This window comes from Urocampus carinirostris, chromosome 1, assembly GCF_059441175.1.
Source record: "Urocampus carinirostris isolate Australia breed hairy pipefish chromosome 1, RoL_Ucar_1.0, whole genome shotgun sequence".
Classification (NCBI taxonomy): domain Eukaryota; kingdom Metazoa; phylum Chordata; class Actinopteri; order Syngnathiformes; family Syngnathidae; genus Urocampus; species Urocampus carinirostris.
Window position 1 is genome coordinate 20,971,421 of NC_142349.1, and position 15,729 is coordinate 20,987,149.

Consider the following 15,729-nt stretch of genomic DNA (forward strand, 5'->3'; position numbering starts at 1 on the left):
GCCCCACATTTGCTTAGTTTTCCGATGCTGCCTCTGTCTCTTCTTAGGGGCCGGTCACACAGACATTTGCGGCTGAATCACGGCCAGAAATTTCTGACTTTGAGGTGGACTTCGCGCGCGGGTGGCAGCGCGAAAAATTTTGCGCTGTTCAATTCTTGAGAGCGCGTGGACACAGCCTTTCACGAGTTTATCGAGGCTGGACCGCGGCCGTAAACTTCTGGCCGTGAAGCAGATGTCGTTGGGCGCTGTTGGACGTTTTGAGACCGCCATATAGACGAAATAGAGCAGTGCTTTACTCGCGGTCGGAAATTTTCACGTGGTTGGCCGCGTTCAAAACTTTTGAGCTGCTCAAAAGTTTGAGCACGTGTTAAACCGCGTGCCGCACACGTGGTCAACACAAGGTAATGACGCGGAAATGACGCGGAACGACGTGCTCTGGCCGCGGCCAGGGCGTAGTTACACATGGGTAGGACGGGAAATTTCAGCGGGTAATCGTGGGCGGAGCATGGTAATAGCATGTTCTGCGCCTGTATCGCGGTGTTATTACGTAAAATTAGCGTGTTACGCGTGTGTCAAACGCCTTTCTCCGCGTATATACAGCGCGATTTGCCGAGAACACCATTGTGCTCGTGACGTCAAGGGGGTGAACATGGATCACCGTCAGCGTAGTTTCTCTTCATTTCGAATAAATCTTTCGGTGCATTATCAATGGTCGTAGCAAGGCTTTGATGCTAGGTCCTTAGCTTGGCCTTTTGGCCGAGAGTAAGAGTCCCGGCTCCTAAGCTTTGTAACGTGTTATGAACTGATCGATAATGGATAATTAGCAAAATAGATAAAACAATTACCCTCAATAAATCCCTCCCCGTCAGCGTAGTGATCTCGTCTTAACCCATATTAATTTCTTGACATTTCTTTTCAAGATAATAAAATAAATATGATGCCATAGCTTGAAGTCTTGATATTCACGGGACTGTGTCTAGAGCGTTTATGAATTCTACAGCCCGAGAAATACATCCCTGCCGAGATTTGCATTTCCTCGCTTCTCCAACCATTTTTACCTCGTTTTATCTCACTTATAGGGAATGTAATGGCGAATATATAACCAAATCTACTTCGTCTTGCATTCGTTGGGAATGTAATACAACATAATCCATGCCGTCTTTATTTTTGTTGTGAACGTAATCGAACGGTAAATCCTTCCCCCCTCGCGTGAACGCGCATTCTGCTGCGCTTTCATCAGAAGCGATCGTATTCTATATTAATCGCTTATTAAAACAATAAAGCGAGCTAATTATAATAATTGGGAGAACCTAGTCTATATAACGCGTTTATTTAAACAATAAAGTGCGATCGTATTCTACAAAATGCGTTTGTTAACGCGGATGAAAAGGTCAAAAGCGATCGCAGCAGATTGCGCGTTCACGCGAGGGTGTGGGGGGGTGGGTGTGTTGCGTAGGAGTCGGATTTGGGCACAACACCGGCTCGGGAGCTTTTATACCCGTGGTCCACACGAGAAAATGACGCAGAAATGACGCGATGAGGAAGCGGAACAGTCGCCGGCGTCTTTTTTCCGGCCATACCACAGACGAACGGCGGGTTGTCAAATTGTGCGCATTTTCCATCCCGGGCAACCACGGGCAAAAAAAAAAACGCAAAATTTTAGCCGTGATTCAGCCGCAAATGTCTGTGTGACCAGCCCCTTAGACCTGATAAAAATTCCATGGAGCGATCAGTGGTGACCAGCATTTATTTGCGCTCTTCTGACTTTCTTCAGAGTCCAATGTAATGAATACATTTTTAATGTAACAAGTCAGTAAAATACTAGCTGTCCAAACTGCAAAAAGTAAACGGCAATACAGCAAGGGATTACTGTATTTGAAATATGTATTCCCTCAAATCACTGCACCCAGATAACCAATGCATGCATACCTGGTCAATCATATTGTATTTGAACACATTACCAGGTGTCCATATCCAAGAAATCATCACTCATGATTGAAATCTTTGTTTCCAGGTGACCAAACACTTACTAAAATTGTTCGACAACATAGTAGATCTTCGCTTCCAGAAGTCACTTGGAGGTGAAGAAGTAGCAGATAAGGCAGATGATGAGTCCGTTGCCATAGGGATGTACAGCCGGGAGGGAGAATACGTTCCATTCTCCAAGCCATGTGTTTGTGAAGGACAGGTGTTTAAATGCTACTTATGAAGTTGGCATCCTTGCCAACCTCACATTTTATTAACAAGTCAGTCCACCAATCTGTTTTTTTTTCCAGGCTGAATCCTGGTTGGGGGCTTTGGAGAACACAATGCGCCGGACCATTCAGAAAGAGATTCAGGAGGCAGTCGGTGCCTACGAGGACAAACCACGCGAGCAGTGGCTCTTTGATTACCCTGCACAGGTCCCACGACATCCGATAGGTGACTTGACCTAACAACTCCCTCATTAATTTTATTTTTTATTATTGTTTAGGTGGGATTGACTGGCAGTCAGGTGTGGTGGGCCACAGATGTGGGCATTGCCTTCGCAAGGATTGAGGAAGGATTTGACACAGCCCTCAAAGAATATAACAGAAAACAGGTTGGCTAAATAGCAGGAGCGACAAATTTAAATTACTTCCCCATACAACGGATGCTTTGATTTGCCAGATCACGCAGCTCAACTCATTGATCCACATGCTGCTCGGAGATTTGACCTTGGGAGAAAGACAGAAAATTATGACCGTCTGCACCATTGATGTGCATGCTCGGGATGTGGTGGCCAATCTCATAACTCAAAAGGTTACAGGCTTTAAAATAATCTATGGCAGTGTTTTTCAAAACATGTGCCGCAGCACACTAGTAAGCCGTGAAACGTTTTTTTCTGGTGTGCCGCAGGGAATCATCCGATTTTATTTGATGTGGATGTTAACTTTATAGTTACAATAGCAAAAGAACAATCTATGAGCTATGTTATTCTATCTTTTTGAATGAAGCGCAGATCACAACAGGGCAAGCATTTGCATGGCTCTCGCAATTGCGACATCGGTGGGACGATAAAACGCAACACTGTTACATTGATATATGTGACGCTCAGTTCCGGTTCAATTATGAATACTTGGGCAACACCAATAGGTTGGTCATCACTCCTCTCACCGACAGGTATCAAACAAATATTTGTTCATTGTACACTAGTTTGCTGATGTGTAGACTTTAATATATCAGAAAGCAAGTTCTTCAGTGTATTTGTTTTGCCTTGGACACAATTTTATCTCATAATATTTACATGGGATCTTTAAGATTTTTAAAGTCCTAGATTTTTACTTTTTTTTTTCTTTTTTACTTATGGGTGAAGTTTTCCATTAACTCATTCAGTGCCATAACATTCAAATACAAAAACATTGCCCTGAGTGCCATAACGTAATGTCTTTTTTTTACATTTTCTTTTTAAAACTATTCTAAGGCTTGGGCACTGCTGACTAGTTAGTGTCAAGCCTCTAGGAATGATTTTAGTATGATAAATCACCACTAGATACACACACATCGAGGTGCCTCCACTTTTTTCCTGTTGTTTTGCTTCCTCTATCCAGAGATTGAGGGTGACCAAAATCGTGTGACCACGTCGTCAGAAACATGGGGTGTTGAAAAGTTCTTGTAAAATTATTGCATAAGTTCCGTGTACTTGGAATAAAATGTTTTTTTGTAGCAAGCATTGTTTAGATATCGGAGGTATCACAAATGCTAAAAAAAAGAAAAAGGCACCGAGTGAAAGTTATACTGGAAAGGCATCCTTTCACAGAAAGCTGTCTTTCTCAGAGAGTCTATTGGAAACTGTTGTTATATTTCTCCAATTAAATATGAGAGTTTAATATTTAAATTGATATGCCCTAAGCCTGTATAGCTAAAGAACTACACGTTCTAAAGGCCTTCAAAAAGGAGTCAAAATGGCAAAAAAAATGACAGGTGCTGGCACTTCACATAGAGAGAAACGTCTGGCATTGAACGAGTTAATCATATTTATGCGGAGCTTCACTTGGTTCGCGCCTCAAAATCCTGATTTTATTTCGCACATGTCAACTTTTCTTTCAGATGTTATATAACACTAACGCAGTCCCTCCATCTTACAATGAGTGGTGCCCCATCTGGGCCAGCCGGAACCGGTAAAACCGAAACTACTAAGGATCTAGGACGCTCTCTGGGCATTATGGTCTATGTGTTCAACTGCTCTGAGCAAATGGACTACAAGGTAACATTGACATCACGTGTTTAATGACACACAAAAAATTACATTTTGCTACAAAGTAGTTACTGTTCGGTGATGCTCATAGTGCAACTCATCATCCAGTGGTTAGGTGAAAATAAAAGTACAGAAAAATTCTGACTATAGACAGCACCTGATCATAAGCAGCACCTAGTACATTTTTAAAGGAAAAACATTTTGCACATGCATAAGCCGCACCTGACTACAGGCCACATGAGCCCACATTGAAACATGAGATACTTACAGAGAAAGAGGGTACACATGCCGAGAAAAGAATATGAATCCACCGAAAAACATTTCTGCTTCATTTTCAGTTACAAATAAACAGACTCGTAAAATTATTCCAAATATGGTGGTCAGCCCTTCCTTTTCTTTTGACACCTTTTCCATGATCAGGGTCTTTTTATGATAATTTGATTCATGCACAAAGTCAGAAGTTACATTAAACTTGCACATACAGGGAGTGCAGAATTATTAGGCAAATGAGTATTTTGACCACATCATCCTCTTTATGCATGTTGTCTTACTCCAAGCTGTATAGGCTCGAAAGCCTACTACCAATTAAGCATATCAGGTGATGTGCATCTCTGTAATGAGAAGGGGTGTGGTCTAATGACATCAACACCCTATATCAGGTGTGCATAATTATTAGGCAACTTTCTTTCCTTTGGCAAAATGGGTCAGAAGAGGGACTTGACAGGCTCTGAAAAGTCAAAAATAGTGAGATATCTTGCAGAGGGATGCAGCACTCTTAAAATTGCCAAGCTTCTGAAGCGTGATCATCGAACAATCAAGCGTTACATTCAAAATAGTCAACAGGGTCGCAAGAAGCGTGTAGAAAAACCAAGGCGCAAAATAACTGCCCGTGAACTGAGAACAGTCAAGCGTACAGCTGCCAAGATGCCACTTGCCACCAGTTTTGCCATATTTCAGAGCTGCAACATCACTGGAGTGCCCAAAAGCACAAGGTGTGCAATACTCAGAGACATGGCCAAGGTAAGAAAGGCTGAAAAACGACCACCACTGAACAAGACACACAAGCTGAAACGTCAAGACTGGGCCAAGAAAAATCTCAAGACGGATTTTTCTAAGGTTTTATGGACTGATGAAATGAGAGTGAGTCTTGATGGGCCAGATGGATGGGCCCGTGGCTGGATCGGTAAAGGGCAGAGAGCTCCAGTCCGCCTCAGACGCCAGCAAGGTGGAGGTGGGGTACTGGTATGGGCTGGTATCATCAAAGATGAGCTTGTGGGGCCTTTTCGGGTTGAGGATGGACTCAAGCTCAACTCCCAGTCCTACTGCCAGTTTCTGGAAGACACCTTCTTCAAGCAGTGGTACAGGAAGAAGTCCGCATCCGTCAAGAAAAACATGATTTTCATGCAGGACAACGCTCCATCACACGCATCCAAGTACTCCACAGCGTGGCTGGCAAGAAAGGGTCTAAAAGAAGAAAAACTAATGACATGGCCTCCTTGTTCACCTGATCTGAACCCCATAGAGAACCTGTGGTCCCTCATCAAATGTGAGATTTACAAGGAGGGAAAACAGTACACCTCTCTGAACAGTGTCTGGGAGGCTGTGGTTGCTGCTGCACGCAATGTTGATCGTGAACAGATCAAAGCACTGACAGAATCCATGGATGGCAGGCTTTTGAGTGTCCTTGCAAAGAAAGGTGGCTATATTGGTCACTGATTTGTTTTTGTTTTGTTTTTGAATGTCAGAAATGTATATTTGTGAATGTTGAGCTGTTATATTGGTTTCCCTGATGAAAATAAATAATTGAAATGGGTATACATTTGTTTTTTGTTAAGTTGCCTAATAATTATGCACAGTAATAGTCACCTGCACACACAGATATCCTCCTAAAATAGCTAAAACTAAAAAAGCCCCACTCCAACTTCCAAAATATTCAGCTTTGATTTTAATGAGACTTTTTGGTTCATTAAGAACATAGTTGTTCAATAATAAAATTAATCCTCAAAAATACAACTTGCCTAATAATTCTGCACTCCCTGTATATTCCACCCGTCACAATGTTACCCTAAGTGCTCGTGCACCCCTGGCGGCCGTTAGAAAAAGATGCTTAAATTAGCCGCATCGTTGAATAAACCGCAGGGTTGAATTCTTGGGGGGAAAGTCCGAATTTTACGGTAAATTGGGTGAGCAAGTTTGAAAAATGCGAATTCTTATTTATTATACTCCAACTCCAACCCTTCACTCTGTACAGAAGTGTGATTGTTGAGGCCTATTTTCACCAAGACGGTATTTGCAATTGAGCTACAGGGATTTTCTTAGACTTATCGTATAGACTCGAGTAAAAATCCACAATAGTGAATTTGCAAGTAAACCACAAAATAGTCGTGGTACCAGTAGGGCCGTCTCTGCTGGTCTAATAATATCTGACTCAGGTGATGTTAAGTCCCTTTTGTCTATCAATACTCGTTGATTAATGATTGATGCTGTGTTTGTATATATATATATATATATATATATATATATATATATATATATATATATATATATATATATATATATATATATATATATATATTATTTGCTGTTTCTGCTCCAACAGTCCATTGGGAACATTTACAAAGGTTTGGCTCAGACCGGGGTGTGGGGCTGTTTTGATGAATTCAACAGGATCCTGGTGGAAGTTCTCTCTGTGGTTGCTGTACAGGTCAAGACCATACAGGATGCTGTGCGCAATAAAAAACAAAGGTAAATGCTATAATCACAAGTTTGCTATTCTGTTATTGCAACTAGCGCTCTATTTGCAGGTTCCAATTCCTTGGTGAGGAAATAGAGCTGAAACCAACAGTAGGAATATTCATTACGTTGAACCCTGGCTATGCGGGTAGGGCCGAGCTACCAGAGAACCTCAAGGCCCTTTTCAGGTTTGCCACTAGAATAATCCTGAACTCTGGTAACAATTATAATTAGGGAATTTCCTCAATTCTCAGACCTTGCGCAATGGTCATCCCAGACTTTGAACTCATCTGCGAAATCATGCTGGTAGCAGAAGGGTTCATTGATGCCCGTCTGCTGGCACGCAAGTTCATCAGCCTCTACACTCTCTGTAAAGAACTGCTATCTAAACAGGTGCAGAAAAGGGGTCGAACCCATCAATCGTGAGTTTGCGTCTGTGAATAATCTTAATTGTATTTCCTGTTTGTTCAGGATCATTATGACTGGGGTTTGAGAGCCATCAAGTCCGTTCTGGTGGTGGCTGGCTCGTTGAAGCGAGAAGAGCGTAACAGACCAGAGGAACAGGTGGGCGCCAATGCAGCCGCTTTAAGTTATGCCACACCAGAAAAGCATCTTATTTTTTGGCTAGGCTTTAAACTAAATTCCTGTTGTTTTAGCCATTTATGAACTTCCTGTCTGTTATTCAATTCATATTAATCTCCAAGCTAATAAGTTCCTTTGACAATAATAGCACTTTTGCCCACAGGTCCTGATGCGGGCATTACGAGACTTCAACCTGCCAAAGATAGTGACCAATGACGTGCCCATATTTTTAGGTCTCATTGGTGACCTTTTCCCTCAGTTGGATGTTCCACGTAAGAAAGATCCAGAATTGGAAAACGCTGTACGCCAGTCAGTTAGTGAGCTAAGCCTTCAGCCGGAAGAAAACTTCATACTTAAGGTGTGTACATAGAGTGTATCATTAAAAAGTCATGGGTGAGTTGTCTCCAACTGCCAACTTGAAAGCCCTCCTTAACTAACCTCCCTTTTTGGGGATTGTGAGAACATTGGAGGTACAGTCCTTGTGAATTCCAGTAGTACTATTAAAATATTCACATTTTAGAGTTTCTATTTACACCAAGGGTACCAAAAGTCATAGAATATTAACATACTGTCTATGTTCTGTTTCCAGGTAACTCAATTGGAAGAACTACTGACAGTACGACACTCTGTATTTGTTGTTGGTGGACCAGGAACTGGAAAAAGCCAGGTTGACAAATTTAGAAAGACCATATAAGCATCAAGTGTTACAATTTGATCAAAAAAACTTTTTTTTGCATTATTCTTCATTCATTATTCAGATCTTAAAGACCCTCCATAGAACTCACGCAAACTTGAAAAAGAAACCGGTGTGGAACGACATCAACCCAAAAGCTGTGACCACTGATGAATTGTTTGGATACCTGCACCCTGTGACCAGAGAGTGGAAAGATGGTAGACGTAATTTGTTTAAAAAACATGCTTAAGGCCAATTAAAGGAAATTGGGGGTGGAGATGGGTGGCCGCAATTTTGTTTTTTAAATTTCAGGTGTGTTTTTAACTATCATGAGAGAATTGACTTCAGTCACCCACGATGGACCCAAATGGATTGTCCTAGATGGGGACATTGACCCCATGTGGATTGAGTCACTTAACACAGTAATGGATGACAATAAGGTCAATTTCTCTTGTTAACAAAAGTATCAATGTGAAGCATATTTTCATTATATCAAAGCCTATTTTGTTGATTATTCATTTCACAAGTGGGGGTAGGATTTTGACTAACATGAACCATCTTATAGAGTTTTTTTTTTCTCACCTCTTTATTTGCGATGGAATAATTATTTGTAAACCCCTGGCATTGTGTATGTGCTTGTAAACATATCCGAACTATAGTGGCCAACAGAAGGACTGTCCACTGGAAATATCGGAAATTGCCCGAACAATCAGAGAATACAAATTACTAGCTATCAGACCAGCTGTCAATTATATGATCAACGGCTTGTCCATGGACTCTGATTTTTACTGATGACATTTTGATCTTTGGTGACAATAGACGGAAAACAGTCAAAAGAAAAACGAGAGTTTTACATATTTACTAGAGTTAGAGGCCAGAGAAATTTTGTGATTTTGAGGAGGTTTAACACATGTACACGCTCAAGTACTTAAAATCAACTGTTCCAATCACTTTGAACCATGGAAAGAATGTTAAAATCGCATACATGACATATTGGACATATTTCTGTGGTGATCTTTACTAGGGGAGTTGTACCAAGTGAATTTGTCAATTCTGAGAGCATTGATGACCTGGGCACAGAGCCTGAGGTGCCAGCATATGATGCGCAAATCGTCTTTGGTAGACATGAGGATGGACAGCAATGGCCTTATTTGAGGAGTAGCATTGAATGGAAGCATTAAAGGCCCATGTTGAGATACTATCTACATGTCCCAATGGCATGAGGCAAAGAAGAAGTCTGTGTAAGTGGTTGGGGAAGACCTGTTAACACTTGTAGTCCGAACAGGTGATGTAGAAAACAGGGACAGATTGAGAGTTTGTTTAGAAAGTTTCCTAATGATCACTTCTGAATGACAAGGTACTGACCCTGGCCAGTAACGAGAGGATCGGTTTGACCTCATCCATGCGTCTTCTCTTTGAGATATCCAACCTGAAAGCTGCCACACCGGCCACTGTTTCCAGAGCAGGAATCCTCTACGTCAACCCTCAGGATGTGGGTTGGACCTCGTAAGGATCATTTGCATTTCTCCCGCCCTGGGACGTAAAAATATCTAAATATCAAAATATGATAATATCACAATGTTAACCCCACAATGTTATGATTATCACAATATTGTGGGGATGCATGGTACTAAAAATGTTCAATACACAGAAGGCTCATGAAATTGATCTGTACAAGAGTCAAGAAACTACAGTTTGGTCACCTGTACAATGTTTCCTGTGCCCTCAGTTTTGTGACGAGCTGGATAGAAACTAGGCGGGCCCAATCAGAACGAGCAAACCTGACAATTCTGTTTGACAAGTATGTTCCCTACTGTCTGGAGCAAGTTCGTTGTAACTTGAGGACTATCACTCCCATTGCTGAAAACAGTATAGTGCAAGTATGGACTCACATGGTGTCCCTTTACTGAGTGTTAAACTAAATACAATGACCTATCAATTTTAATTGGTCTCTTGCACAAACGTCATTCTTGTGGTCTTGATTCATCAGACACTGTGTTCGTTGCTGGACTGCCTTCTGACGGATGACAACACTCCACCCGACTCACCCAGAGAACTTTACGAGATTTATTTTGTCTTTGCCTGTGTGTGGGCATTTGGAGGAGCTCTCTACCAGGATCATGTAGGTTGACCTATTGCAGTAAAATGCTCTCACTAAAGTAAAACATTCAAAGGTTTTTGTTGCTGGTGCAGCTGCATGACTATCGCGCTGAATTCAGTCGCTGGTGGTCAAAAGAAATGAGAGCAGTTAAATTCCCTTCCCAAGGAACGGTTTTTGACTACTTTATAGATCCAGAGACCAAAAAAATGACACCTTGGAGCGAGAAGATGGTTCCTTTTGAGTTGGACCATGATGCGCCATTGCAAGTAAGATTGGGGACTGTTAATTTTGAAAAGTGTATAGATGTTTACTTCTTTATTTTTTCAGACTGTGCTTGTTCATACTCCACAAACCATTTGCCTGACTTATTTCTTGGACTTGCTCCTCCCAAGAGGAAAGTCAATCATGTTAGTGGGCAACGCGGGAGTAGGGAAAACCATTCTCGTGTCTGATAAAGTCTCTAAACTGAAGGAAGACTACATTGCAGCTAAAGTCCCCTTCAACTACTATACCACCTCAGCCACGCTGCAACGTAAGAGTCAGTTATAACATCCTTTACCATGTCTTTCTATATCTAATGTTTTTGTGGCGAAAGCTTTAAATGACAAAACTGGATTATTTTAGTTAGGATTAGCAGTCTTTCAAAACTTATAAACAGGACCTCACAATTTTGCAAAAATCAAATCAAGAAGACAAAATGTGTCAAACCGTTTTTTTAACCTTCACATTCCACATAACAAAAAAACATTTTCTGTAGAGATTTTGACACAGAACATAATACATTTTAGACACAGAATATAATACATTTTTCCAGGAACATTATTTACTTACTGCCATGATAGTCGTGTGATTGAAATATATAGGACTCGACTGTTCAAATAGATATAATAACAAAAACATAAACACAAACAAAAAAGGCCAGGGGTGGAATTACATAAATGTTTCACAAAGCGATTGCACGAAGCTCAAAATCTAGACCAGGGGTCGACAACCTATGACACGCGTGCCACTGCTGGCACGCGTGTCATAGGTTTAGCCAGTGGCACGCGAGCGCACGGCAAAATAATAATGATTATATTTTTAATATGTGCATTTTTACCTGGAATTTAGACATTTTCAGTTGTGCGCCGTATTATTTAGAGGCTTTACGTAAGCGCCTCTCCTCCTGTGCTCTGTTTGTGAGCTTCTGTCTGCGCGTTGCCTCGCGGAGGAGAGATTCGTGTTTTAACCCAGCCAATGAAACACACACCCGCGATAAATGAACGAATCACTAAGGCTCCTCGAGCGAAAACATCTCGTTCTTTCCAGCCTGCGTGGACAGACGAATGAGGCTTTGTGCAAAAATTGACCATGCTGTTTTGTGCATTATGCCTCGAGAGCGTTGTACCTCGCACAGCAAGTGTTAAACGTCATTACAAGACGAAAGATAAACATGAATTCAAGGATGAGTCTGACATGGCGCAGACAGTAAAACGCACAGTGTCCAGGTACGGCAAAAAACCACAGACCCTGAAAACCTTTGTCACTGCTAAAAAACACTCCACTGAAGCTAGCTATCACATTGCTCACTGCATAGCAAAGCAAAGAAAACCATATACTGATAGCGAATATTTTAAGGAAGCGTGTGTGTGCGTGTATGCGCGTGTGTGCGTGTATGCGTGTGTGTGCGCGCGCGTGACTTATGCTTTGCTGCTGTTATTTGAAGTTTTGATATTTTCTGCAACAAGATATCATTGATGAATGGTATGGTAGCTCTCCATAACACTTGTTTTTTGATTGTAGTTAATTGTTAATGAAGAATGGTTTATTCTGTTTAATTCTTGTGGCAAAAAAGTTGAAGTCATGGATGGCTACACTTGTTCCAATTGTTGCTCACATTGATTTTATAGTTTATTGACGAACAAGAATAGTTGAAGATGAATTGGTCAGTCATACCCGTGTTTTTCAACCAGTGTGCCAGGGCACACTAGTGTGCCGCTGGAATTTGCCCAATTTTATCTTTCAAAAAAATCAGGCCATTATTCAGTATTTTTGAAATCTTCAGACAAGGAACTGTAATAGTCATCCATATCAGTTGGTGGCAGTAGATTTTTCTATACTTTTTATGTACTAATTATCTGCTCTTGAGGTAGCACAGTACATTTAATAACATAATTTGTTTAACAAAGCAGTTTAAGATTTCACTGTAAAAAATAAAAACAAATCACATCATTCTTTTTATTTTAAGTATTATTGTCTTCTTTTTATATACTAATTATCTGCTTTTGAGGTAGTACAGTGAAATACAGTGACATCACTTTATTTTCAAACATTTTCGACGGACAGTTTGCCTCGGAGCTTTTCTATAAAAAAAAGTGTACCTTTGTTCGAAAAGGGTTGAAAAACACTGAGTTATATAATTAAAATGTATATCCATGTTGTATATTTGGACTGGTCTAAAATGACAGCTGTTGGGTATTAAAAAAAATGTTGTGCGAGTCATTAATCTTGGTGTGGCACACTGATTTACAAGGAAAGTTGAAAGTGGCACTCCACACCAAAAAGGTTGCTGACCCCTGATCTAGACTGTTTTGCTTAAATGGGAACTCTGGTCACTCTCTTGCATGGTGGAATATTACCAAGGAACTATGTTGAAGTTGGAAGGAGTGATTTGATTAAATCGAAGATCTTAGTACATACATTGTCATGAAAAAGTATTCGATCTCTTCCTGATTTCTGTGTTTTTTGCACATTGATCATTCACAAAGGTTTCAAATCACCAAACCAATTTTAATATCACACAGGATTATGAAATACAAAATGCAGTTTTTAAATGTGTATTCCATTTATTAAGGCACAAAAAAATCTTGGCCTCTCTGGCCAAATGTAGAAAAAGGATTTAACAAAAACACCTTTATTATCTTCAAGAGATTTGGAGAAGTATCATGTGGACTGATGAGTAAAAAATGCAACTTTTTGAAGGTGTGCAGCCCGTAACACCTGGCAAAAAAATGGCACTGCATATGACAAAAAGAACAAGGTGCCAACAGTAAAGCATAGTGGTGGCAGTGTGACATTCTGGGGCTGCTCTGTTGCCCCAGGACCAGGACAATGTGCTGTGGTTCAGAGAATAATGAATTTTGGTGTTTACCAGAAGATCCTGAAGGATAACATCTGGCCGTCAGTTTGTGTCCTCAAACTCAAGCACTCTTGGAACACACAGTCGGACAACAATCCGAAACGCACCAAAAAGTCCACCTCTGAATGGCTTCAAAAAATAATGATAAGGGTTCTGTAGTTACCAAGTCAAAGTCCTGCTTTTAATCCAATTGAGATGCTAGGGTATAGCCTTTAAGTTGGTGTCTGTAACTTCCAAAATATTTTACTTTGCTGAGACCCTCTTCTGGCTGAAATCATGCTTGCAGTCCCTGTCAATAGACCTGTGTGCCACATGTATGTATGTGTTTCTTAATGCGCTCAAGTAGGCTCTTCTATGTTTATCTTTTTGGGGTTTGGGATGGCATTTGGACTGTAATTGAAACAGTCATTTTCTTATTTTCACGATTTTCATCCGAGAACAAATTTAAACAACCAGCTCGTGAAATCGCTCTCCATAAGGCCAGCCACCCCTGACCCACTGCCTCCTTTCCTCCAACCTAATGCCCTCAGTGGCATGAACACCAATGATGAAATAAGATAAAAGCAAATAAGCACGGTGAAAATGAAATGTAAAGGCTCTTTGGACTGAGTTAGGCATTGTGAACACATGCTTATTAGAGAAAATATTTAGTTTTAAACCTTTTAATGACACTTGAAACTACACACCCCACATTCAAACAGGCAGATCATGCTAAAAAACATCCAATATGGTAGATTTGAAACAATATAGCAATGAAGAGTGAATTCCTCCACATAATTGTGAAAAACTCCTTACTAATAATTATGAATGTTTGATTTCTGTTAGTTATCCCTGCCAAAGGTGACCCAACTCGCAAGGTTCAGGAGGCAATTGATTTTTCACATAGGGCAAGATAAGTTTTGATTTTGTTGTGCCTTAACAAATGGAATCAACAATTCCAAACGGCATTTTGTATCTTTAGGTTGTCTCTGTATGATATTAAAATTGCTTCGATGATCTGAGACCTTTGTCAGTGATAAATCCGCAAAAAAACACAGAAATCGGGAAGCCGGTAAATACTTTTTCACGGCACTGCATCTTCTATCTTTGGTGCTTCTAATTCCATCATTGACCAATATTAACATTTATTTATCATTATCTGCATATTATTTGGGCGGCACAGCGGCTAAATGGTTAGCGCGTCTGCGGCACAGTTCTGAGGTCATTGGTTCAAATCCAACTACCAGCCTTCCTGCATGGAGTTTGCATCTTCTGCCTGTGCTAGCGTGGGTTTCCTCCGAGCACTCTGGTTTCCTCCCACATTCCAAAATCATGCTTGTCAGGTTAATTTTCCGGTCCAAATTGTCCCTAGGTGTGAATGAGCGAGTGAATTGTCTGTCTCTGTGTGCCCTGCGACTGGCTGGCAACCAGTTCAGAGTGTCCCTGCCCACTGCCCGGAGACAGCTGGGATGGGCTCCGGCACACCCACAACCCTACTGAGGATAAGCGGTGCAGATAATGGATGGATGGATGAATGCATATTATTGATAAATAGTACACCTTACTGACAAATTTACTGAAAGAGTTTAGTGCAGTGTATATATTAGTATCGAAAACTGATTAACATGTTAAGACAGAACATGTGAGCAATTTACATGATACATTTTTCCACCCTTCCAAACTCAATATATTTAGGTGCACTGGAGAAACCATTGGAGAAAAAAGCAGGTCGTAAATTTGGACCTCCAAGCACAAAAAGAGTCATTTACTTCATAGATGACCTCAACATGCCGGCTGTGGACGTTTATGGAACAGTCCAGCCTCACGCGCTTATACGCCAGCACCTGGACTATAGCCACTGGTAAGGTAAAAATGTGTTTGAGAAAGTGCAAAATCCACCCACACTAATTCTTCGCAGGTATGATAGACAAAAGCTTGTACTGAAAGAGATCTATAACTGCCAGTACATAACATGTATGAACCCAACTGCTGGGAGCTTCTCTATTAACCCTCGACTACAGGTCCGTATTGCACCAAAAATAAATAACAATGAAATCAACACAGATGATACTGTCTTAAATTGCCTTGTCCACGCAGAGACATTTTTCCGTGTTTTCCGTACATTTCCCCGGATCTGATGCGGTGGCCACCATCTTCTCCAGCATCTTGTCAGCGCATTTCCTGCAGGGCGGATTCAGCTATGGAGTCTCACGCTCTGCTGGATCCCTTGTACAGGTATTTGCTTGCATTTGTGACATGCTCTTGTTTTGTTGAACACCTGATATTTATGGATGAGATGTTATGGTGGATGTTGCATGGCACATGCA

The 15,729-nt window shown here is 41.0% G+C and overlaps 1 protein-coding gene across 1 annotated transcript in view; it reads left to right on the top strand.

The window, feature by feature from the left end:
* Positions 1–15,729, top strand: part of dnah9l (dynein, axonemal, heavy polypeptide 9 like) — a 74,755-nt gene that overhangs the window by 25,102 nt on the left and 33,924 nt on the right. Inside the window, exons 31-52 of the mRNA XM_088320688.1 lie at positions 2,015–2,188; positions 2,277–2,402; positions 2,474–2,581; positions 2,650–2,781; positions 2,981–3,141; positions 4,069–4,225; positions 6,816–6,961; positions 7,021–7,137; positions 7,204–7,342; positions 7,421–7,513; positions 7,695–7,889; positions 8,121–8,198; positions 8,290–8,422; positions 8,517–8,644; positions 9,562–9,710; positions 9,934–10,084; positions 10,195–10,326; positions 10,398–10,571; positions 10,633–10,837; positions 15,098–15,263; positions 15,321–15,423; positions 15,500–15,637. Of these exons, the coding sequence (XP_088176814.1) occupies positions 2,015–2,188; positions 2,277–2,402; positions 2,474–2,581; positions 2,650–2,781; positions 2,981–3,141; positions 4,069–4,225; positions 6,816–6,961; positions 7,021–7,137; positions 7,204–7,342; positions 7,421–7,513; positions 7,695–7,889; positions 8,121–8,198; positions 8,290–8,422; positions 8,517–8,644; positions 9,562–9,710; positions 9,934–10,084; positions 10,195–10,326; positions 10,398–10,571; positions 10,633–10,837; positions 15,098–15,263; positions 15,321–15,423; positions 15,500–15,637 (3,105 nt within the window). The remainder of the gene's footprint in view (positions 1–2,014; positions 2,189–2,276; positions 2,403–2,473; positions 2,582–2,649; positions 2,782–2,980; positions 3,142–4,068; positions 4,226–6,815; positions 6,962–7,020; positions 7,138–7,203; positions 7,343–7,420; positions 7,514–7,694; positions 7,890–8,120; positions 8,199–8,289; positions 8,423–8,516; positions 8,645–9,561; positions 9,711–9,933; positions 10,085–10,194; positions 10,327–10,397; positions 10,572–10,632; positions 10,838–15,097; positions 15,264–15,320; positions 15,424–15,499; positions 15,638–15,729) is intronic.